The 25,913-nt window shown below is 43.2% G+C and overlaps 1 protein-coding gene across 14 annotated transcripts in view; it reads right to left on the reverse strand.

Moving 5' to 3' along the window:
- Window positions 1–25,913, reverse strand: part of PEAK1 (pseudopodium enriched atypical kinase 1) — a 284,890-nt gene that overhangs the window by 16,061 nt on the left and 242,916 nt on the right. For 13 of the 14 annotated variants that reach the window (XM_044980251.1, XM_044980252.1, XM_044980249.1 and 10 more), the window contains one exon: window positions 1,725–9,209. The exons of the other annotated variant lie outside the window; for it this stretch is intronic. In XM_044980251.1, the coding sequence (XP_044836186.1) occupies window positions 8,052–9,209 (1,158 nt within the window). In that variant the 3' untranslated portion in view covers window positions 1,725–8,051. Of the gene's footprint in view, window positions 1–1,724; window positions 9,210–25,913 lie in introns of those variants that run through there. 14 annotated transcript variants of the gene reach the window in all.

Consider the following 25,913-nt stretch of genomic DNA (forward strand, 5'->3'; position numbering starts at 1 on the left):
GTTAATACAATGGACATTATTAAAGGACAGTCAGCTCCCTTGCAGTAAAACATTTTTTTCTGCATTTGCCATAATTCAACACGAGGCCATGTTCAGGTATATTTACTGTAAACACAGTATTTTCCAGTGCAACTCCCTGGTGTCTGAAAACCTAAAGAGGAAAGAAAGATAGAAAAGTGAGACAACCACATTTGACTTTCAGTGTAATAAAACTAGTTTATTTACACAGTAACATGAATGCCACAAAGTACACAGCAAAGTACCACAGCAAACCAGAGTGTAACTGCCCCCTAATGGCAAAGGAAAGCTTGGTGTTTATACACTTATTTATATAGAATGTGTCAATATAGATATGAAGCACCAGATAAAGCAATGCAATCAGGAATTCCAAACACAAAGCTTACCCAGGACAATGGAGTCAAAATAAAAATAAAAATCTCTTATCTGAGGAATTTTAAAGAAATCCCATTTATAAAAGATCACCAGTTTAGGAATCTCTTATTTAAAAATAATTTTATCTCCTTTTATGAAAAACAAGTGTTTTTACACTTAAATGTTCAGCATAATTAAGAATTAAAAGAAAAAAACACCACAAGGATTTGAGCTGCAAAACTTTCTGCAACCAACAAAGCAAAGAAAAAGAACTAGAGTTTTGAAATAGTTTTTCATAAAGAGGTGTCATTGGTTTTATGAAACTGGTATGCTAAAATTCAAGCAAATTTACAGCATATATTACATGCTGTATACAATATATATATACACACACACACACCAAAAGAGGGGCAAAGTGAATCTTTTGTAGTACAATAAAATTTATATATATATATGAACATATATTTCTCTCATATAAAAAACATTCCAACCTCTTCTAAATCCCTGAAACCTTCTTCCTGGATTTAAGAAAACAAAGGATGAGATGGCTCCTCTTAAACTGAAGTGTAAAACAAGTTCTTTAGAATAGCGAGATGCTTAGGTACAGATAAGTTGAGTGTTTCATGCCCCACAGCCATTTCTGAAATCTTCTGTAGACTTAATTCAGTCTCTAACTAGGTGTTGAGTGGAGTGCCAAACATCTAATTCAGTGGTTTTCAAACTTTTTTCCTGGCAACCCAGTTGAAGAAAATTGTTAATGCCCGCAACCCAACGGAGCTGGGGATGAGGGGTTTAGGGTGTGGGAGAGGCTCAGGGCTGGGGCAGAGGATTGGAGTGTGGGGGTGAGGGCTGCAGGGTGGGGCTGGGAAGGAGGGGTTCAGGGTGTGGGGGGGCTCTGGGCTGGGGATTGGGGTGCAGGAGGGGTCAGGGCTCTGGGCTGGGGGTGCAGGGTCTGGGCTGGGGTGAAGGATGAGGGGTTTGGGGCGCAGGAAGGGGCTCTGGGTTTGGAGGGGGCTCAGGGCTAAAGCAGGGGATTGGGGTGTGGGTTTACCTTTGGTGGCTCCTGGTTAGTGCAGTCAGGATGCAGAGGCAGGCTACCTACCTGTCCTGGCACTGCGGAGTGTGCTGCCCCCTGGAAGCGGCCAGCAGCAGGTCTGGCTTTTTGGTGGAGGCACACAAGCGGCTCCGCATGGCTGTTGCCCACAGGGACCCCCCCCCCAGCTCCCATTGGCTGGTTCCCGGCCAATAGGAGTGTGGAGCCAGTGCTCAGAGCGGTGGCAGCACATGGAGCCCCGTAGCTCCCCTCCCTAGAAGCCGAACCCGCTGCTGGCTGCTTCCAGGGTGCAGCGCGGTGTCGGAATAGGTAGGCACTGGTCTGCCTTAGCTGGGCAGCACTGCTGATGGGACTTTTAACCTCCTAGTCAGCGGTGCTGACCACAGTTGCTAGGGTCCCTGGGTGCTGAGCAAGGCGACTCAGTACCTTACATGCTGGCCCGCAACCCACTACTGGGTTGCGACCTGAACTTTGAAAAACACTGGTCTAATGCAAGGAGGCTTATAGAAAATAATTTAAATTCATAAAAGAAATCTCCCAAGCACAAAGTTCTTTATACTATGTCTATTCAAACCATAATCCTTCAAATAGTGCCTCAAAGTGAATATATAATCTAGACAAACATCTAGTAGAAATTCTTCATAACACAACAAATAGTCAGGAGGAGGGGTTATGAGACTTCTCTATGGTTCTTTCAGAGTTGTAGTCACTTTACATTAAAAGTTCTGCCCGAAGTTTCTTTTACAGAAGCATTTTTAATTGTTTTTTTTCCCTGCTTTTTAAATGTTTGGAATTTATGTGCTGGTTTATGGGCCATCTCCACTGAACTGAGTTTTGGGAACAGTATGATTAATGAAGCATTTAAAGTTCTGCTCTACATTTCTTTGGTATTATCTACTATATATTTAAATAATCTCAATATAAAAGCCTCTTTTAGTTTAATCTAAGGGAATGATCTGGTGCAGCAGATCTCACAGGATATGTCTACACTGCAATGTAAGGCCAGGGACTGCGCATCTACACTGAATATTGACCATAGGTTTAGAATTTCTGCACCTGGGCCTCCAGCGTCCACACTGCAGTCCACAGATTCTGTTCCACTCATAGCAATGTATATGGGCTGCACTACGCAGCAAGCTCCTCTTTAAATGGACAGGATTTGACGGAAGGGCTGAGAGTGTACTCTGGGATTTCAGGACTTGCAGCAGCATCACTTCCATTAAATCAGTGTAAACTTGATGACCCAGTGATGTGGGGAGTACTACCCATTTACTACACCTGCCAGGAAACAATGTTCAATCTGTATTGAATTGGGTGGGTGGGGAAGTGTGCTGAAGGGTTTGATACAGCTGTCTATAACTGCTCCCAAAGGCAAAACACTCTCTCATTGGCTTCAGGGAGAGAAGGACTAGGTCCCTAGTTGAAAACAGGAAAAAATGTTAAAATATACTCATTTAGGTAAGGCTTCTGAATGGGGTAATGCCTTTGAGATATTTCTATTTCAGCAACAACTGACAAGTTTTTCAGACAAAAGCTAGGGAGCGGGAGTAGGAAACATCTGGGTAACCTCCCCAGTGTTTGATTGCCAAGACACACTAGATTTATTTAAAGTATATATTCTTCCCTCTAACCTATCAGAATCTCCTTGGTCTACAATGTCCAGATGATGCATGCAGATCCTGTGGTGCTGTTGGCAGATCCCTAAAGAAAATCTGGAGTGGATGTTGGAGCTTGAAAGATGGTAGGATAATGTCAGACCTTCTGTAAATACTATGTACACACTGGATTGCAGATTGGGATTTCCAGCACCATAGTATTCCAATAAACTGAGATTTCTTACTTCAGTACTGACTTCTTAGTCTTCATTTGACATCTGAATTTTAAAAAGAAGCCTTGTCTCTATTTTCTGACATTCCAGAGCCCTTAGAAAAAATTCTGCATTCTCTCATTTCTGGAGATTTCCATATGAGCTTTTGTAGTGGCTGTGGCATCTATATTCTGTCTAGATGTTCACCTGAACCATATATATTCACTGGACCAGATCTGAGGCTTGGAAGATAAACTGGGTTTACTTATTCATTTTTTAGGAAACACACAAGAAATCCACATTCTATAACAGATTCTTGTTTTCCAAAACTCCCAAATTAACAGTGGTTTGCATCAATGCCTCCACAGCATATAGATGTGTGTGCAGCACATCAACTATATATAATATGAGGAGCTGCACATCTTACACACATTCTCTTCTTCCCAAGCTATTCAGTCTCTTCATCTTCTAGAGTTGGAGTATCTGTAATAGATTGTCAAAGCAATAGGACTCTTGAATTTTAGTGTATTATGTCTAGACCAAGTGACATCTCATCTATTTCTCACCCAGTGCTGAGTCTCAATTTCAGATGTGAAAAATCAGAGGCCTGCTGTCATTTGGGGTTTATTTTGGTACTGTGAGCAACTTCAAAGGAACTTGTTCATGTAACTGACCTTCCAGAAAATGTTCCTTTCATTAAATTGATTAACTCAGCATCATATGAAGTGCACCATTTTATTTTGTAGTCATCTTTTTATATTTATGGGTATGTCTACACAGCAGTTGGGAGGTGTAAGGTTCAAGCTAGCGCCTAAAAATAGCAGTATAGCCACAGCAGCATGGGTGGTGGCTTGGGTTAGTTGCCTGAGTACGTATTGATGGCGTGGGGGTGTGTGTCAGATGGGATGATACTTAGGTGGCTAGCCTGAGGCATCGTGGCAAAGCTGCTATTTTTAGGCACTAGCTTGAGCTGAGCTAGCACGTATCTCTCTATCCACATTGGGAATCACAGTGTGTATACATACCCTGTGTGGTACCCAGCTGGTGTGTATGCATACCTTATGTAGGCAGTATTATTTATAGGGCTGTTAGCAGGTGGAGAGAGATTCTGACTGATTCTCTCCATTACTATTCTAATTCTTTGACAAGGCACTATACATTGTGCATTCAATTGCTGATGTAAATTGTTCCATCCAAAATGTTAAAAAGATTTTTAGTGGCTCTAAAAGCTTCAGGAACCACTAATTCTAATTCTTCATCAAACAAATACATGATTTTCCAGATCTTATTTTGAACTTGAAAATCTGTGTAATTTATATTTAAAAAATAGTGAAATGGCAGCTTTTAGTAATAGAAAAATATATATTTACAGTCAATACTGTTATCTTAGAATTGCAGCTCTTCTCATTTCTTGAACTCAACTAAAAGTGCTACACTACTTAAAAATCCAAACTCTGTGCATGTGTATGTCCACATGCAAGTACAGAGGCAGGGGTCCCATTCCTGATACATAAAGAATCCCATTGACAAGGGAACAGGTTTTTTTCTCATTTGTTTAGAAATGAAGCTGTAGCATCCCCCCCCCCTTTTTTTGCTTTTGTTTGTTTACAGTCAATTTCATGCATACATTCTCAGATATTTGTGCAGTGTGGTTCTTAATCAGCAGGGAGGACCCCCATAAACAGAGTTATGATCCTCAAGGATGTCTGCAAAAGCAGCCCCAGAACCACCAAGGAATGGAAGCTCTTGCCAGTTTGTGTTTGTCCTCGACCATTCTTTTGTTCTTAAAAAGAAAAAAAAATCACAATTGATTTTACAAATTGCTAAAGGTTACCCAGTGCTGCACAATAAAGAGAGCGGTAGTGAACATTCATCCATGCTTGATTATACTGCAGAACTAAAATGAGTACTGGTTTAAATTTAATCACAAACAATATGAACTGAAATTAGAGATCTAAAGAACAAAGACATATAAAGGCTTCGGACCAGCTGTGTTAAATACATAAGGTTGTAAAACATTCAATATTAAACTTTGCATGTGCGTGTTGACATGAAAGTGACACTGAGAACGTGTCCACATACACAAAAAAAAGAAAACCCAACCAAACCAGGCGGCCTAAAGGAATGTGCCTACTGCAATGGCCAGTGGTCCATGTGCTGCTCATACAGCATATATTTGTTAGGCGAGAAGTTATGTGCAGATAGGTGCCACTTAAAAAAACAACAAAAAACAACAAAAAACAAACACTAAACCAGACCAGGGGAACAAGAAGAAGCAGTGTCCTGTGCTTAGCTTAAAGGGTTGGTGACTGTCTGGTAGTTCGCAGGTAGCATTTAAGTGAGCTATCAACTCATGCTCAGTGTATATAAGCCACAAGGCATTACACGATTCTGTGCCCACATGAAACAGGGCTGCATTTAATGATTGTGCAATTCTTTGTAAAGGCTTCTACTACAAGTTTGTTCAGCATTATGTAGAAAGCCTCTTTCCCAAAGTGGTGGAAGTCATCAACTCCATGCACTGCATTTGTGCTTAAGTGCACTGCACTCTTTTTGCATTAATGCTGCCACCCCCATTAACTCTTTGCGATTTTTTTAAGTGATATATATCACATTAAAATACATGATCCTTATCCTTGCCTGATCCCTCTCTGATACAGATGAATCAGACAAAAGGATATTTCATCAGAAAGCTTAAAAACATTTAAAAAATCCACAAAAATATTCTATATATTACTGCACAATCAACGTAGGCTTCCACATACCACAAAGCTTGGCTCGGACAGATGCCAAATTTCAGTCCCTTCAAATATGCGGTGTGTACATGGAGCTAGTTTCACTGACCTCATGCCTGCAGGACTGTTTGTTCAGTTTCCATGCATCTGGTCCAAGCATGCATATGCTATAAAAAGTGGCTATTTGTTTTCAAGACTGAAGTAAACTGATTTCTCACAGATTTAACAAACAATGAAAAATGAAATCTCAATCCATATAAACATGTAACTCTGCGCATTTATGTGCCAGGAAAGTAAAGGAAGGGTTTGCAGATCTAGCATCAGGTAAAGTCTGGTAAGTAACGTAAACACTGTAATATACAGATTTTAAAAAATACATACAAGAATTGCACATATATCCATAGAAGAGAAGCACAGGCTCAAAACTTGGGCTATATGCTTTCCACCACCCTTTCGTTTGCCCCCATTGTGTTCTTCAGAGATATTTGAGACAATTGAGAACCTAGCAATACTGAGCAAAGAGAGCATCTGTATGATTGTAGGCGTTCCATAGGAAAGGTCACTATCTCAGGGAAGGAAACCAGCAGCTGCCTCTAAAGGTGAAAAGTTCCTTCAGGTTGGACTTTTTTTTTTTTTAAACCTGTCACCTTAATATCTACTAGTGCCTCCTTACTCTAAAACTATATCTGCAATGATCTCTGAGCTATGTTGACAGCCATTCCATTTTTAGGGTGTTGTCTGAAGCAGCTAGTACACTAGTAAACATTAGTTACTGATAGAAGATTTGCAGCCAAATACTGCTGTGGGGAAAATAGATCAGGTCACTGTTAGTTACAGCTGCCAAACTTTACAGGTCTCTCAGTAATTAAATAGCAGTGTTTGCCCCTTTGTTCTCCCACAGAGAAATGCATCTGAAGTAAAACCATCTCCATGTGGCCTGTTAGAATTGTTTAGCACTTGTCTGTGTAGCTATCTCCTGCCAACACACCAGCACTGCCAATTCAGTCCTGCTTTGCAATATGCCACAAGTGGCTAGCAAACCAAAATAAAACAAAGAAGGAGGCTGCTATTTTGATACCTGATGCATAGCAGCAACTGAAGGAGGATTGGTTATGTAATTTCAGTTCATTTCAAGCCCAGGGTTTAGTGCCTTTTAGAGTGGGAGGGATGTTTCAGTTGTTCTTGGTATGTTATGTTACTCTTGTTTAACACTGTTATATCTACAATACATGACTATCTGGTCCTATATACTGGTGGGAAGAGAAACATGCATGTTCTGTTTGCTTTTCAGTGGAGATATTACAGGTACATGATCATGGGCTGATTAAGGCAGGATCCTTGGAATCCAGGACCCGTGATCAGAAGGGATATGGACAGCTAGCAAGTCAGAGTAGGCAACAATATTGGACACTGATGATTGCTGCCTATTGATTACTTGCTGGGATCAGAGGACTACACCAGTTGTGAGGAAAATAAAGAATTTAAGAGTAGGAGTAAAATAAAAATCTACCTGAATGAGAAGACTGTGTGGATGAGCCTCATCCTAGACTGAGAGGCAGAACCTTTCACGGGGGACGGAGCAGAGGCAATATTTTTGTGGTCAGGGGCTCTTAACTTTGGTGGATCATTTGATTCACATTTATGATGAATTAATCTCTGTTGATGGTCATAAATGGTCACTGCTTTTTCTGCAGATGCTACCACTAGAAATGGTAGGATCCATCCAGAGGAGATGGGGAATTCATTCTCTATAGTAACATAAAAATAGTGGGCTCCCTAAGATTTCTCTCTCCCCTTTTTCAATCTGTTGAAAAATTAATCCAACCTAGGAGGTATATAATCCAATTGCAACCATTGTACATATGATTAAACATGGAAGGCCTAGGAATTGAATAAAGTCTCCATCGTATCTTCAATCGGAGACAGTATTTCCAATTAGAACCTATTTGCTCAGGGTTGCTTGCTTTAAGATGTAGGCTATTTTTTTCAGCAGTTGTGCAAAGTGTGAACCCTGGAATAAAGAGGGTGGGAGCAGAATAGAGCAAGGAGTAGGGGGTTGAGGAAAAGCAACAGCTTGTACAAACTAGTGTTGCTGCATGATTTTCACAATGCGACTGAGTGAGTCTGTAGTGGCAAATGCCAGATATTGAGAACAAAGCCAGTCTTCAAGGCTGACTCCACACTCCCTGTCCAAGGACTTCTCTGCAAATTTGATCATCAGCAGCGTCCGTTTGATGTCAAGCCAGTTCTGCAGCACAGCATCCTTCCGTACTGGGCTGGAACATGAGCTCAGAGTGTGGAACAAATCCTCACGTGGACCCCATAACAAACACTGAAGGATTCCCTTGGCCTCAGAAATAAGGATTCTCTCTGAAGGATTGGGATTCAGCAGACAGCTGGCGAGTTGCTGGAGCCCATAGGAATAGAGGGAACGGGAGGGGATCCTGGGAAGGTCAGCACGGGTATACTCCTTCTCCTTCAGCTCTGGATTCTCATCAAAGGGGTTGGGCAAGTGCAGCATTTCATAGATGAGGATGCCAGTTTGGAACTCATCACACTTTTTGTACTGTGTGGCAGTGATGATCTCCGGGGCCAGGCGGGATTGGTCCCGTAGCACCTCTGGATCTACCATATGTCTCTTTTGCTTGGCCTGTGAGAAATTGCTCACAATTAGCTTGGCTGGGCAAGCTGCGTTGGGATTGGGCTCCATAGGCTCATAGTTCAGAAGGCCTCCCCTTGGTCTGTAGTGAACCAAAAGTAGGTTCTCCAAGCGCAGATCACAGTGTGTGATGTGATAGGGTTTCAGGTGCTCCAGGCCTGAACACAGCTGTAAGAGCAGTAGACATACCTGTCTTTCATAGAAGTCTGGGTTATTTGCATGGCGAGCTGTGGACTCTTGCACAAAGTCAGCCACTGTTAGGTATGGTACCTCCCGTGTGATGACCACAACACGGCTGCGCTGCTTGCTGATGGTCCGCTCACTGCCTGAGTGGTCTTTCTGTGAAGCCTTCAAACAGGAAGGGATTTCTTTGTTCTTTTGCTCATCTCCTACCTCGTCTTCCTGTTCATCTTCCTCCTCCACCTCAGGTGCATTGGGATCCTCCCATGGAAGGAGGCGGAGAGGTACATCAGCTAAGAAATGGCCACAGTCCTGTTGGATGTTAAAGTTAATAGCCAGACTCTGTCTGATAGCCAAGCTGTGGTAATACTGCTGGGATTCTTTAGCTTTGCTCTTACAAATCTGTTGGCAGAAAAGAGCACAAAACCAAAGTGAATTATCATAACTTTTCATTTGTAAACATTTTTTTCTTTTTAAATGTGCACAGGGCTGGCTGCTGCCAACCCCACCCCAAATACTGGAAATTAGGGAGAGTTAATCTTAAAAACCCTCCCCTCTGCCCTTTGGGAGCATACATTGAAACTCTTATATGTTTTTATGCATCTTACATTGATTGCTTTTTGGAGTGAAAGCTAAGGACTCAATACTTCATGATATGATATATTTGAAAATAAAGTGATGACACAGCCCACTGGAGATTTTATTTTATATATTTCTCATAGAATCACAGAACTGGAAAGGACCTCGAGAGGTCATCTAGTCCAGTCCTCTGCACTCATGGCAGGACTAGTATTATCTAGATGATTTCTGACAGGTGTTTGTCTAACCTGCTCTTAAAAATTTCCAATGATGGAGACTCCACAACTTCCTTAGGCAATTTATTCCACCCTGACAGGAAGTTTTTCCTAATATCCAACCTAAACTCCCCTTGCTGCAATTTAAGACCATTGCTTCTTGTCCTATCTTCAGAGTTTAAGAAAAACAATTTTTTCCCCTCCTCCTTGTAACAACCTTTTACATACTTGAAAACTGTTCTCATGTCCCCTCTGTCTTCTCTTTTCCAGATTAAACAAACCTCATTCTTTTTGAAAAAATTGGGAGTACTTGTGGCACCTTAGAGACTAATGAATTTATTTGAGCATAAGCTTTCGTGGGCTAAAACCCACTTCATCGGATACATGGAGTGGAAAATACAGTAGGAAGATATATATACCCAGAGAACATGAAAAAATGGGTGTTGCCATACCAACTGTAACAAGAGTAATCAATTAAGGTGGGCTATTATCAGCAGGAAAAAAAAAACTTTTGTAGTGATAATCAGGATGGCCCATTTCCAACAGTTGACAAGAATGTGTGAGTAACAGTAGGGGAAAAATTAGCATGGGGAAATAGCTTTTACTTTGTGTAATGACCCATCCACTCCCAGTCTTTATTCAAGCCTAATTTAATGGTGTCCAGTTTGCAAATTAATTCCAATTCTGCAGCTTCTCGTTGGAGTCTGGTTTTGAAGTTTTTTTGTTGGAGTATTGCAACTTTGAGGTCTGTAATTGAGTGACCAAGGAGGCTGAAGTGTTCTCCGACTGGTTTTTGAATGTTATAATTCTTGACATCTGATTTGTGTCAATTTATTCTTTTGTGTAAACCTACTGACCGCTATACTTACCTACATGCCTCCAGCTTTCATCCAGACCACACCACATGATCCATTGTCTACAGCCAAGCTCTAAGATACAACCGCATTTGCTCCAACTCCTCAGACAGAGACAAACACTTACAAGATCTCTATCAAGCATTCTTACAACTACAGTACCCACCTGCTGAAGTGAAGAAACAGATTGACAGAGCCAGAAGAGTACCCAGAAGTCACCTACTACAGGACAGGCCCAACAAAGAAAGTAACTGCCATGTACACTGGCCAAAGCAGACAGTCTCTACGCTCAAATACCTAATTCTTTGCAGGATTGGGACCTAAGTGATCAGCTGGTATAACTACAGCAGTACTTTCTATGTGCAAAGCTCAGATTGCGGGAAGACAAGAAGAGGTTGGTTTTTGGATTTTGATGAGGCTAAAGCTTGGTTTAACTCATGTCTAAACAATGTGAAGGAAGAACAGATTGATTAGAGTATAGATGAGCCAGAGGACAATTATGGCACAGTATTCTTTCAGATTTTCAGTAAAATGTTTTGAAATGTTGTAGCATTTTTCTGTATATTAATTAATATGACTGTATGGTATCATGTGTTTCTTGCAATTTCTTACAATTTTTGGGAATACTTGGCAGCTGTCTGTTTTTTCTAATATAGAATCCAAAGTCATTTAAGGATTTATACTCGACAAACTGTAATTCGGGGGGGACGGGAGGGGAAATCATTTCTTTGGAATTTTGTCTTTACTATTTGTTAATCACTATGATTTTACTGATGACTGTGATTGAAAGTGATAAATAAATGGAAAAAGTGGATCGTTAGATTGATGTGTGCTGAGTATGTGAGTTTAGTGCTTGAGCTATAGCAATGCTCTTTACATTAGGGAAAAAAACTGGGGTGTCATTAGAAAATCCATTTCAAACAGCTTCATGTTAGACTGTGGTCCCTTCATGCACTTTCAGCAGCAGCTCTGTAATGCTACCACACTATCTCTGAAAACAACCATCTTTGAGGCCTGTGCCATTATCATCAGGATTTTTTTTAAGATAGTGGTGGCTCTGGACATTTTGGGAAGTTATAAATGCCTGTAATGAAGGCAATGGATCCCCCAAAAATCATATTCTCTCTGTAGAGACTCACTGATACTCTACTTATTTAACAGCTAAATCATTGAACACTTAGGCCTACATTGTGTCTCTACATCCACTTCCCACAGTAGAGGCCAATCACTATGGTAGGAGATCTTAGAGACAGACACACAGGCTCTGGGAGTGCAGGCCAGAGCAGTGGCTGTTATGCCTTTTACAGGATACAGTATGTGCAGCTTCCTGTGCCAGTCTAATTCTGATGGCTAGTACAGAGGGAAAGTGCTGAACTTGCCTCTCCATATTCACTTTAAGAAGGCTAGTTCAATAGCCATGCACAATAATTACATTCCACGAGTCCAGGGCTCTGACTAGCTTTCCTTCAGTTATTGTGCAAGGTGAGTCAGACTGGCCCTTAATAGTAATAAAAAAAAAGTATGTTTTTCATCTTTTATGTGTTTACACTATTAGCAACTCTAAATTACTGGGAGATTAAGTCTTCTGTGTTTGCCGATCAGAAAAGTGCACTGTCAGATAATCATATGCAATTAGATATGCTAGGTGACTACATTTTTGATGCAATCCTCCTCCCTCTGACCCTGTGAATGTTCCAATACATCACAAATACCTGAGCCTCCCAAAACACAGACACACTGGATTTTAAATTGCCTGTTCATCACTGTTGTGTACTGGCAAAGCAAATTTACAAAATGCATTTTCTAGTCAATTTTATTTGAAAAGGAAAATGCACCACTTTCAGGAGTGAATGCTGATTGTTACTATGTCTGAGCACTGGCTCTTCGTAATTTACTCTCAGAAATGCATTTTTAAATGGTTGGAGAAAGGTGAGCTAATCCTAACCTCACCAATAGACTATCCCCCAAAGTCTTTTAAAAATACAGGAAGTGATAGTGACTACGTGGCCCTGACCTTGAAAACATGTATGAAGTGAAATGTGTCAGCTGACAGTCTTGGAGAATTAAGTCCCCTGCTTCATTAAAGAACTGGTACAGTATAGGCAGCAAAAGGGGTGGCTTGCTGCACACAACACCACTAATGTGCCTCAAACTTCATCTGGAAAAACATTTTGAAGGTGTGTGAGGGTAGTTCAGTTTTCATACCAGTTAAGTCTTTGGCCTCTTCCTTGGGATGGGCAGAAAGGGTGACAATTCATTCCAGTTGGGGTGATGTTTCTCTGTGATGTGGGACACTTATCTATAAGAAATGGACTAAAGATCCACAGCCCATTTTGCATAGGCCATCAAAATGCTGTCAGACCAACTTTTTGTCACTGCTGAATTGGAACTGGCAACCTGGAGGTGCAAGGCTGCATACCTCATTTCTAATCCATCAAGCCATCCAGCCCCCTGAATTTAATTTAAAACCAGAGAGATTAGAAAAAGTAAAGTGGTGTGTCCCTTTTCTATCCAAAAGTGCTCTTCAGTTTCCATATTGAGTTCTATGCAAGGCATCTCCCTTCATTTTATATTTCCATTCCATGCTTTGATATTTGTAACCTGGTTTGTGTTTCTGCTCTCATGACGACAGATGAACACCTGACTTTACCCATGCTAAAAATAGCAACTTGTTAGTCCTGTTCAGTGACTGTCATTAAACAATTGGAAGAAAGGATGTATTGTTTTCAGAGTGAGATGGGAGAAGTAAATTGATTAACTCCACCAAGCCAATGAAATTTACCACTAGTCTGACAAGTTGTACTGTGAAACCAGTGTTACCAGGTGTGTGTGGGTATGAATTTTAATGTATTTATTTATTGCCTTTAACACCAATGAAGAATATTCTCTTGTGCTAGGAAAAAAGTTTATAATAAATAATCATAATCAAAAGAGAGCAACTCTTTGAATTTATATCCTGACATTTGCAGTAGATTATGTATAGATTAAGGCTCAAAATGATCTATGCAGACCAAAATTATACATCACTCCAAGTCATCTGAGCTGCTTCACAAGGAAATGGTGTTTCTATGTATTCAACCCAAGTGGCACTGTATTTTCCTCCATCTGTGACTTTCAGAAGAGCAACAGAATGAAGGGTGGTTTTGGTACAGGATAGTTTATGCGTGTGTGTTTGGTAACACAGAGTTCATAATCCATTTACCTCACCCAAAGAGTTACAGTTAAATATATAGATATCTCCAGATCTCCACATTACGATTTTTCATATGATAGGTGTCTCATTAATCTTGATTATTGAACCTTTTATGATGTTAATTTAGATAGGAGCATTAAATTCTAGGAAATAATTACTGTGCTCACGCAGCAGCCATTTTTCAAATATTAATAACTTGGGTTTTTTTTTTAATACCAAAATGACCTAGCCCAAATTATAAACTACTTACCCAAAAAGAGTTTCATTTTAAAAGTCAAACTTATTTTTTGTAAGAAAAGTACAAAATAGCATCTGTAAATAACTACTGTACCACATTTTATTTCACTCAAAGAGTCTTGGAACGATCCTCAAAGCCTCCTAACCAGGGCCGCCCAGAGGATTCAGGGGGCCTGGGGCAAAGCAGGGGAGCTGTGGCGCTTGTACTCAGCCGGCGGCGGTCCAGGTCTTTGGCGACATTTTGGCCACGGGGGGCCCTTCAGTCGCTCTGTGACTTCGGCAGCACTGAAGGGCCCCCCGCCGCCGAAATGCTGTCCGAAGACCTGGACCGTCGCCAGGCCAGGGCTCGTGAGGCCCGTGGCAAATTGCCCCACTTGCCCCCCTCTCTGGGCAACCCTGCTCCTAACTAGCTCACAGTGATGCTACTTCAAGCAAAGGTGAGCTGGGATGCATTTACTTTTGAACCCATCTATGCATCTCTATTGGATGACACAGAAGGATTGCTAAATAGCAATACATGGGTTTATTTTAATCCCCATCCCATAAGAGCCCAGAAGCAAGGGATCAAGACTAACTCCTGAACTCCAATACCTCATATTACACTGCTAGGCAGCCCTTTTCCCTCTCCCCACTGCATCTGCCTTTTTTTTTTTTTTTTTAAACTGCCAAATTATTTTTGAAATTTTGATTCAGAAGTTTTTATGGGCATCTACTACTCCAATGGAAGATGTCAACGTGCCACACCTCTCAATTTTTTTTTAATTGCTACCAAGTTTAGAACAGCAGCAGACCAAGCAACATAATTTGCATGAACTATTAACCTCTGAAAATATGGACTTTAAAATTAGAGTTGGTCCTGAGGTGTAAAGTTCCAATCCAGCTCCAATCTCTCCCCAAATTTGATGTATAGGTGTACATAAATGTTTGGAGTGTTTAGATCTGTTTTTTGTTTTGTTTTATTGTAAGGGGGGTGGGGTAGTGAGGGGAGATCATGGCCACTGGGGAAATCCGGATCCAAATATAGATCCAAACTTCTAAGTTTAAGAGTTTTTTAGATCTGAGGTATTGTTTCAGGCCACCATCATTATTTAGAATGAAATATTACACACTCTCCTGTACAGCAACACTATAGGTTACTGTTGTAGCCAGGAGATATACAGTTAAGACTAAATCCTGTAACCATTGTAATCAATGGCAAAATGATGAATGACTTCAACAGAAAAAAGATTTCCCTGTAATATTTTGTTAAAGATGACAACCAATCACTTTTAATGAAACTTCAAAATGTAATGACACTTTTGAGACTAAGTGGCACTATTGGGAGAAAACATCAGGAAAAATTCTCATAAGGTCCTTGTTCTATAAGGAGAAAATGTATGTGTATGTATATGTGACATGTACAAAAGGCAGGGGGAGAACTCAGATCTGATTAGAGATGTGTTGTCTGCTCCTGGTCTTTGTTTACAAACAAAATAATGTGAAAACTGAAAGAGGCAGCTAGGCTATTTAAAGCTGATTAAACTGCTGACTATATACAAATACTAAGATTTGTACAATATATAGTGGCTAATTGACAAAAGGAAATGAAAAGCCAGACTGCCTCCTCACAGCACTCAAAGATGAGAGTCTGAAGACAAATCAGTCACTTATCTGAATTCATAAAGCAGTTGCACCTAAGAGAAGGTCTGAATTGAAACCAGCAAAAATGTGGCATTCAGAGGAGTGTCTAATTGCTCTTCAGACCCCTCCTCCCCCCTACACGCTTCAAGACACAGCTTCATGAATCTGGACAAGTGCTCAAGTTTTAGATAGGGCAGTTCGGATTCCCTCAGTACTGACAAATATTTTCTCAGTAAAAGGAAAATGCAGTGAAATCAGCAGAGACATTAAGTTTTCCTGTCTGTAGGCAGTTTAATGAACAAATTTAATGAACATATTTACAGGCATCCGCTGTACTACCTTCAGTTAGAAAAGATTGCTGCTGTGAACCAAGCCCTCATAGGGTCTCATCATCTTCCATCTGGAAGTTTCTATTCAAACTTTCACTGTGTGCTGCCATTTAGGAATCGAGGTTGAGGATTCTAATCTCTTATGTAGCTAATGACTACTGGTCTCCATACTTCAATGACCACAATGACATTATAGTGCATTTTATATATGGAATAATAATCCCCAAGTATTACCTAAAATTTTAAAACAGTATGTGGGAATTTCACTCTGTGAGTCACATTAACATTAATGAGAGTCATACAACTAAATACCTATGTACCCCTTTTAAACTGTTTATAGGACAGCAGTGATGATCTATAAAATCTGAAGTTGATAATAAGGGTTCTAGACCACCATTAACTGCCAAAGGTGTTAGAGGGGCAGCTTCTTCTTTATTAGTGACAATTAGTCCTATGTCATAGTTAAAAATAAATAAACAAAGCCGTTCCCTGTGCAGGATTTCCAAAGCTCTACTCTGTCATTCCAGCATAACAGGCTAGACTATAGTAGAAATCCTGCTGCCTTTTTACCCATGTGCTACTCTGAATCTTTATTACAGAGTCCAGTAAGGTAAAAGGATGGATCCTGATTTATTAATTGATCAAAGACAAGCACTGAAAGAAGCTATGATGATGGGCATTTAGCATCTTGTCCAGTGAAGCATCAGTAGTTGAGCTATGAAGGCATGATATGTGATAATGCACTTGATGGAAAAAACTATTATTACTCTGTTCTGTAATAACTGTGGCTCTTCAAGATGTGTTGTACATATTCATTCCACTCTTGGTGTTGGTGCGCCCAGCCATTGGAAACTTTTTTCCTCAGCAGTACCCATTGAGCGGCTCGGCTCCCTCCACTGCTGCACACCACAGCATGCAGATATAAAGGGCAGAGGTGCCCTGGCCCCCCTCAATTCCTTCTTGCTGTAACTCCAATGAAGAGAGGTAGGAGGGCAGGTTGTGGAATGGGGGCATGCAACACATCTCAAACAACAACAGTTATGGAACAGGTTAGTAACAGTTTTTTCTTCTTTGAGTGATTGCATATGTGCATTCCACTCTTGGTGACTCACAAGCCATAAGATTGTAGGCAGGATCAGAGTCTATTTCAATAAAGATTGGAGAACAACTCATCCCACTCTAGCATAGTCTCTGGGGTCTTGAGCCACAGCATAGAGGGAGACAAACATGTGGACCAAGGACCAGGCTGCCGCTTTACAAATGTCTGCAATTGGAACTTGTACCAGAAAGGCCATTGTTGCCAATTGTGACCTTGTCAAATGAGCTTTGACTGTGTCGGGTGGAGCAACATTATCTAAGTTATAGTACACGTATATGCAGGATGTGATCCAGGAAGAAATTCTCTGGGTGGAGAGTGATTGATCTTCTCCACTGCAAATGAACCAGATCTGCAGCACAAGGGAAGGAGGGTGGGACTGGAATACTGACAGGAACCACACATCTCAAAGAACCTCTAGTTACTGTTAAGTAACCACCTTCTTCTTCTTCTTCTTCTTCTTCGAGTGATGGTTCCTATCCTATTCCACTGAGGGTGATTGACAAGCAATACCTATTTTGGACTAAGGTGCGAGAAAGATGCTGGAACTGTGGAACAGATGACAGCTGCACTGAACAAGGTATCTGTTGCAGAGTCTTGCACCAGGGCATAATGGGAAGAGAAGGTGTGTACTGAACACCACATGGCCGCCCTACATATGTCTGAGTGGCATGTGGTGAAGTGTGGCTGTATCTGATGCTTGCACTCTCGTGGAATGGGCTCGTACCACAAGGGGTGGAGACAATCCCAACAACTGATAGAGTAATGCACCCCAAAACCCACTTAGAAATTCTCTGAGTGGAGATGGTCTGCCTTGTAATCGTTTCTGCTATAGCAACAAATAGTCTAGGAGACTTCCTGAACAGCTTCGTCCTCTGTAGGTAAAAGGGCAAGGCCCTATGGACATCAAGGGAGTGAAGTGCCGTTCCTCCTCTAAGGCATGCAGCTTAGGAAAGAAGAGAGGTAAAGTATATGGATTGGTTGAGGTGAAAGCAGGAAACCACTTTCGGCAGAAACTTAAGATGCAAACACAGGGAAACGTTGTCCTTATGGAACATGATGAAAGGAGGGTCTGCCATCATGCACTCCAATTTGCCCACCCTTCTCACAGAAGTAATAGCTATGAGGAAAGCGACCTTCATGGAAAGAAGGGAAAGAGAGCAGGAAGCCAGAGATTTGAAGGGCGACTTCATCAGTGCTGTGAGGACAATGTAATGACTGCTACATGCATCTGGATGGAACTGAGAGCAAGCCCCAATGCCTTCAGGGATAGGAGATAGTCCAAGAGGCGAAGAATGCCTATGGTCTCAGGAGCAAGACCTTTCTGTTGGACCTACGAGGTAAAATGTTTCCACTTGACTTGCGTAGGACCACCTCGTCGACTCCTTCCTTCTACTCGAGAGGATATCTTGCAGTGCTGACTAGCTTTCTTGCGCTAGTGAAGATGACCATCCAAAAACCAGGATCCCAGGTGATGCATCTGCAGATTGGGATGTCTGATCCTGCAGTTGTGTTGTGTGAGCAGTTCTGGGAATGCTGGTAGTGGGAGGGGAGGATGTTTGACATGGGGAGAAGAGGAGGAAACCAGAACTGGCAAGGCCAGAACGGGGTGATCAGAATGACCATTGCGCTCTCCTGCCAAATCTTGTGAAGGACACAGAGCAGGAGTGGTAGGGGAGGGAAAGCAATTGATCCGGCCTGACCAGCTGATGACCAGAGCATCGCCTTGGCAGTGGGCATTTGGTGTTGGTGTGGGCGGCAGAGAGATCTATGACTGGAGTCCCCCAAGGATGGAAGACCACAGTTGTGTAGTTCCCATTTATGGTTGGTCACGAAAGTCCTGCTGCGAGCATTTGCAAGCATGTTCTGAGTACCTGTGAGTTGTAGTCTGACATATTGAACCATGTAGGTGCAAGAGGCCATGACTCAGAAGCTTCAAAGCTTTTGTGAATAGGTGAACCTTCAAATCTATAACAAGTATTAGAGAGGTAGCTGTGTTAGTCTGGTTCTGTAAAAGCAGCAAAGAATCCTGTGGCACCTTATAGACTAACAGACGTTTTGCAGCATGAGCTTTCGTGGGTGAATGCCCACTTCGTCAGATGCAACAGTGGAAATTTCCAGGGGCAGGTAAATATAAGCAAGCAAGAAGCAAGCTAGAGAAAACGAGGTTAGATCAATCAGGGAGGATGAGGCCCTGTTCTAGCAGTTGAGGTGTGAAAACCAAGGGAGGAGAAACTGGTTCTGTAGTTGGCAAGCCATTCACAGTCTTTGTTTAATCCTAAACTGATGGTGTCAAATTTGCAAATGAACTGAAGCTCAGTAGTTTCTCTTTGAAGTCTGGTCCTAAAGTTTTTTTGCTGGAGGATGGCCACCTTAAGATCTGCTATTGTGTGGCCAGGGAGGTTGAAGTGTTCTCCTACAGGTTTTTGTATATTGCCATTCCTAATATCTGATTTGTGTCCATTTATCCTTTTCCTTAGAGACTGTCCAGTTTGGCCGATGTACATAGCAGAAGGGCATTGCTGGCATATGATGGCATATATTACATTGGTGGATGTGCAGGTGAATGAACCGGTGATGGTGTGGCTGATCTGGTTAGGTCCTGTGATGGTGTTGCTGGTGTAGATATGTGGGCAGAGTTGGCATCGAGGTTTGTTGCATGGATTGGTCCCGGAAATCCTGGACGCCCCATCATCTTGGGTATTGGAACTTTCACTGAAGGACTGTCTGGATATGTGGACTCTCTGCTCAGACCCTACGCCACCAGCACTCCCAGCTATCTCCATGACACTACTGATTTCCTGAGGAAACTACAATGCATTGGTGACCTTCCAGAAAACACCATCCTAGCCACCATGGATGTAGAGGCTCTCTACACAAACATCCCACACACTCATGGAATACAAGCTGTCAGGAACAGTATCCCTGATGATGCCACAGCACAACTGGTTGCTGAGCTCTGTGCCTTTATCCTCACACACAACTATTTCAAATTTGATGACAATATATATCTCCAGATCAGTGGCACCGCTATGGGCACCCGCATGGCCCCACAATATGCCAATATTTTTATGGCCGACCTGGAACAACGCTTCCTCAGCTCCCGTCCACTCACACCCCTTCTCTACCTACGCTACATTGATGACATCTTCATCATCTGGACCCATGGGAAGGAGACTCTGGAAAAATTCCACCACGATTTCAACAGCTTCCACCCCTCCATCAACCTCAGCCTGGACCAATCTACACGGGAGGTCTATTTCCTAGACACCACGGTGCTAATAAGTGATGGTCACATTAACACCACCCTATACCGAAGACCTACCGACCGCTATGCCTACCTTCATGCCTCCAGCTTCCATCCCGGACACACCACAAGATCCATTGTCTACAGCCAAGCACTGAGGTACAACCGTATCTGCTCTAACCCCGCAGACAGAGACCAACACCTAGAAAATCTCCACCAAGCATTCTCAAAACTACAGTACCCGCACGAGGAAATAAGGAAACAGATCAACAGAGCCAGACGTGTACCCAGAAGCCTCCTACTGCAAGACAAACCCAAGAAAGAAACCAACAGGACTCCACTGGCCATCACATACAGTCCCCAGCTAAAGCCCCTCCAACGCATCATCAGGGATCTACAACCCATCCTGGACAATGATCCCACACTTTCACAGGCCTTGGGTGGCAGGCCAGTCCTCGCCCACAGACAACCTGCCAACCTGAAGCATATTCTCACCAGTAACTGCACACCGCACCATAGTAACTCTAGCTCAGGAACCAATCCATGCAACAAACCTCGATGCCAACTCTGCCCACATATCTACACCAGCAACACCATCACAGGACCAAACCAGATCAGCCACACCATCACCGGTTCATTCACCTGCACATCCACCAATGTAATATATGCCATCATATGCCAGCAATGCCCTTCTGCTATGTACATCGGCCAAACTGGACAGTCTCTAAGGAAAAGGATAAATGGACACAAATCAGATATTAGGAATGGCAATATACAAAAACCTGTAGGAGAACACTTCAACCTCCCTGGCCACACAATAGCAGATCTTAAGGTGGCCATCCTTCAGCAAAAAAACTTTAGGACCAGACTTCAAAGAGAAACTGCTGAGCTTCAGTTCATTTGCAAATTTGACACCATCAGTTTAGGATTAAACAAAGACTGTGAATGGCTTGCCAACTACAGAACCAGTTTCTCCTCCCTTGGTTTTCACACCTCAACTGCTAGAACAGGGCCTCATCCTCCCTGATTGATCTAACCTCGTTATCTCTAGCTTGCTTCTTGCTTGCTTATATTTACCTGCCCCTGGAAATTTCCACTCTTGCATCCGACGAAGTGGGCATTCACCCATGAAAGCTCATGCTGCAAAACGTCTGTTAGTCTATAAGGTGCCACAGGATTCTTTGCTGCTTTTACAAATATATAACAGTTGATCAAATTGCCTGGAACCTGGAGTGCGGAAGGCCCTGGCTTGAGACGAGTCCAGTACAGCCCTAAAATCTCTATCCTCTGAGCTGGAGAGAGGAGAGACTTTTCTGTGCTGATTAACAGTCCCAGAAAATTGAACATTGACTGCATATGGGCAATACTGCTCTGCACTTGCCGTTTGGACTGGCCTTTGACAAGCCAGTCATCTAGGCGGGGATAACCTACACTCCCAATCTTTTGAGGAATGCAACTACTACTGCCATGACCTTTGTAAAGATCCTGGGAGCTGCTGACAGGCTGAAAGGTAAACTGGTTATGATTCTGACTTACAAGAAATTGGAGGTATTTCTTTTGAGCTTGATTGACTGCCACATGGAAGTAGGTATCTTTTAAGTCGAGAGAGGCATACCAGTACCAAGGATGTAGGAAAGGGATAATAGAAGCTAGGGTGACCATGCAAACTTTATCCTTTTTAAGAATTTGTTGAGATGATGCAGGTCTAAAATTGGTCTGTGACACCCTTTTGCTTTTGGGTTTAGGAGATGTTGGAAATAAAATCCTTTCCCTCTGAGACCACATGGAACCTCTTCTATGGTCCCCAAGCTAAGGAGCAACAAACTTCCTGGACAAGGAGTTTCTTGTGAGAGTGGTCCTGGAGAGGGATAGGAAGGGAGAATGGCAGCTAGGGGCAAAAGGAAACTGGAGAGTATATCCCACTTCAACAGTGCTCAAGACCTACTGGGACCAAGCACTATGGAAGTGGAACAGACTGTTTGTGAAGGTGTGGGGGTTCGGGTCTGGAGATGTGGAGACTAGTATGTTGACTTCAACTGGCCCATCAAAACTGACTGCTTTGCCGTTCCGGAGTGTCTTGAGGGGCCTGGAGCCAGAGCTGAAGCAGCAGGAGGGGTAGGCCTATGCCTCTAACTCCTGGACCTCTTTTTTGATAGGAGGAGTGGGATATCAGTGTGTCTACTGTGACTGATACAACTTCCTGACTGGGGCAGGTCTGTACAGACCTAAGGACTTCAGGGTGGCTCTAGAGTTTGTAAGTCCGTGGAGCTTGCTGTCTGGTCAGAGAATAGAGAAGGACCCTCAAATGGCAAGTACTTGATAGTACAAGCCAGGATGATCCACACATGACCACTGCAGAGGTTGTGGTTCTAGCTGCCAAGTCTGCTGCATCCAGCGCTGCCTGCAGTGAAGTTCTTGAGACTAGTCTGCCCTCATTGATCATAGAAGAGAACTTCTGGCTAGCATTCTCCAGAAGCAGCTCCTTGAACTTTTCCATGGAACCCCACGAATTAAAATTGTATTCTCCCAACAGAGACTATTTGTTAGTGATACACAGCTGCAAACCCCCTGTTGAATAATCTTTCTGCTGAATAATTCTAGCCTCTTAGTGTGTCTGAGTTGGGGATGGCAGCCTGATGCCCCTGTCATTCTCTCGCATTAGTTGCTCTGATGACTGAGCCCAGATGTGGGTGAATATAAAGATACGCAAATCCTTGGGAGGACACACAGTACTTTCCACCCTTTTAGAGGTGGGAGGCAAAGAGGATGGAGTTTTTATAGGCACTAGTATGACCTTGTTAACTGGCAGAGCTATTCTAGAGGGACCCATCAATGATAAAATGCCAACCAGGAGACATGAGGACTCCCTGACCTCTTTGACCTGTACACCTAGGTCTGCAGACACTCTCTTTAACAACTGGTAAACTTTAAAATCATCAGAAGGAGGAGAAGTCATGCCAGATGAAATGGCCTCATCTGGATAGGACTAAGAAGAAGCCAAGACTGGAGGGGACAGAATCTCTTCTAATCAGCTGTTGTTCTGTTTCGGGAACCTCCTCTTGATGCTCCATACTGGGTCAGGTGCCAGACTCTGGGGATGGAGCTGCTCTGGGTGTAGATTCAAGCCTACTACCTGAGCGCACTGAATATGCCTGGTGAAGGGAAGATACGGAAGCTGGGGGAAAATCTCAAGGATTCCAGAATGGCCACTGGTACAGGGCAGGGCCCTGCTGTCCCAGCCATATTTCCAGGGTAAGTCTCATTGAAGTAGGGTGTCCAGATGTTCCAATTTTATAGGGACAGTCCTGATTTTGGGGGCTTTTTCTTATATAGGCGCCTATTAACTCCTCACCCCCGTCCCGATTTTTTACACTTGCTATCTGGTCACCCTACATTGAAGGGTCATCGTGAAAGGTGAGAAGAGAGGATCTTGTCCAGCCAGGTGGTACTCCTTTAGGGTTGTGATATGCAAAGTCCCACCTCCGGGTCTGATATTGAGGATTCTCCTTTCTCTGACCATGATTGGGCTGATCCAGTTGGTGCTTGGGACCTGTGAGAGAGATTGGCAATGGATGGAGTGATGCCATCATAGAAGACTTCCCTTTGGATGATACAGAGAGGCTGCCTGTCTGGGGAGCAGACAACTACAGTACTGGAAGTTGAACTGCTGGCAGAAGTGGCAGTAGTGCTGAAGGACTGGACTTCTGTAAGGAAGGAGACACTGGCACTATAAGGCAGAGCAGGTTTCTTGCCTCTGCAAACACCTCTGGGAAATCTGGCACCAAGATGGTCTCTTGTTGTGGTGCCAAAGAAGTTGACAGTGCCCCTTGTGAAGGTAGAGCTGACTTAGGCACCGATTTGGAGGAGGAGTGCTTAGGTTTCAGGTGCACTCTACTCTACTCCTTCTCAACTCTCTTACCAGACAGAGGGTGGAGATGTTTCCCTGGCCAGTGCCACTTTGAAAGCAGGATGAGGGAGAATAGTGAAATCCTGGCATCAAAGCTGGAGGTGCACTTCTCACTGAAGCTGCAGCACTCTACACTGAGTCAGACCAGGAAGGCTCCAATGGTGGTCAGAGAGCCTATCAGCAGGAATTTCAGCCTAGCCTCCCTATCCTTTGTTTGTTTGAACTCCCTGAAAATCTAGCACTGGTCCTTCACGTATGCTTCCTCGTAGCACTTCAGGCAGCTATTGTGTGGATCACTCACTGGCATAGGCCTGGAGCAGAAGCACCTATCTTGAAACCCCTGGGTCATACCTTGGTAGCATGAATAGAAAAACCCCTGAACAGGGAAAACAACAAGTCTGAAAAACATATTACCGTATATACTCGATCATAAGCCAGTTCATTTATAAGCTGATCCCCCCCCCCAAGAGGGATAAGTAAGAATGGAAAATTTTTATGACCGGTTCATAAACCGACCCTATAATTCAGGGGTCAGCAAACTTTGGCTCCTGGGCCATCAGAATAAGCCACTGGTGGGCCAAGATGGTTATTTACCTCAAGCATCCACAGGCACGGAGGTAAATAAACCTAAGTAAACTAAGTGTCCTGGCGCTCCAGCTGCTTACCCTGATGGGCTGGGACAGCAACTGGTGGGGAAATTTTGGGGAGGGGGGGAGTAACCCCTGTGACCCCCCCACATGACCCCACCCCTTGCCCAGGACCCCCACACTCTCCCCAACCCATCCCTTCCCACCTTATCTGGGGAGGATGTCTCTGGCTGGCTGGAGCAGCTCTGGCAGGCTGGCAGCGTGGCCGCAGCCTGCTCTGGCAGGCCAGACCAGGCGGCGCAGCTGCAGCATGTTCCAGTGGGCTGGGCGGCGCAGCCATAGCCTGCTCTGTGGGGCGGAGCGGGGCGGCATGGCTGCAGCTTGCCAGCCCTGGAGCTGCAGCTGCTTCGGAGGCTGGGAGGAGAGCAGCATGGACAGAAGAGGAGAGATTCTGGCCCCGCTGGCTGTGCTGCCTCTCCTTGCTCCCTCTGTTGGGGGGAGGGGCAGTGTCCCACCTCTCCCTCTCTATACCCGTTCATAAGCTGACCCCCTTCTCTGGTGCTTCCTTTTTTTACTTAAAAAAAAAATCAGCTTATGAATGAGTATATATGGTATATATAAATGTTACTAACTATACTAACAACACTAAAGACTATACACTAGATTAACTACACACATACACTATGGTCACAAAGGCTGGGAGAAAGAATTCTGGTATACAAGAGTTCCAGCAACTGTCATAGGCGGTAAGAAGGAACTGAGGTGGGCTAGGGGCAGTTCTGCCCTTTATACCTGTATGCAGGTGCACACAGCAGGAGGGGAAGTGTTAGCCACTCAACGGGTACCACTGAGGGAAAAAGTTTGAGGGTCACGTGCTAGGTGCATCAACCCCAAGAACTGAATGCACACATGCAGTCACTTGAAGAAGGAATTGATTGATCCAGTATGGCAAATCCTATCTTTTTAGAGCTCATAAAGAATGGGTCAAAGGATGCAGAGTAGTGGTCAACAACCTCGGTATGCTGTGATAGAAAATTATGGGGAGAGGAAAGGCAAATAAGGGAGATATGAATATTAAGCTCTAATTATATGTGTCCACCTTCCTTTCCACTGGTGCCCATGTCAATATATAGCCTCTACATTGAGGTCCTTGAAATCCAGTCTATAACTGTACACTAGTTCAACAAAGCTAGGTTCCTTGATCTCTCCATTTCCATTATCTATCCTTTTCCTTCAAGGAAG

This window comes from Mauremys mutica, chromosome 11 (genome assembly GCF_020497125.1).
Source record: "Mauremys mutica isolate MM-2020 ecotype Southern chromosome 11, ASM2049712v1, whole genome shotgun sequence".
NCBI lineage: Eukaryota > Metazoa > Chordata > Testudines > Geoemydidae > Mauremys > Mauremys mutica.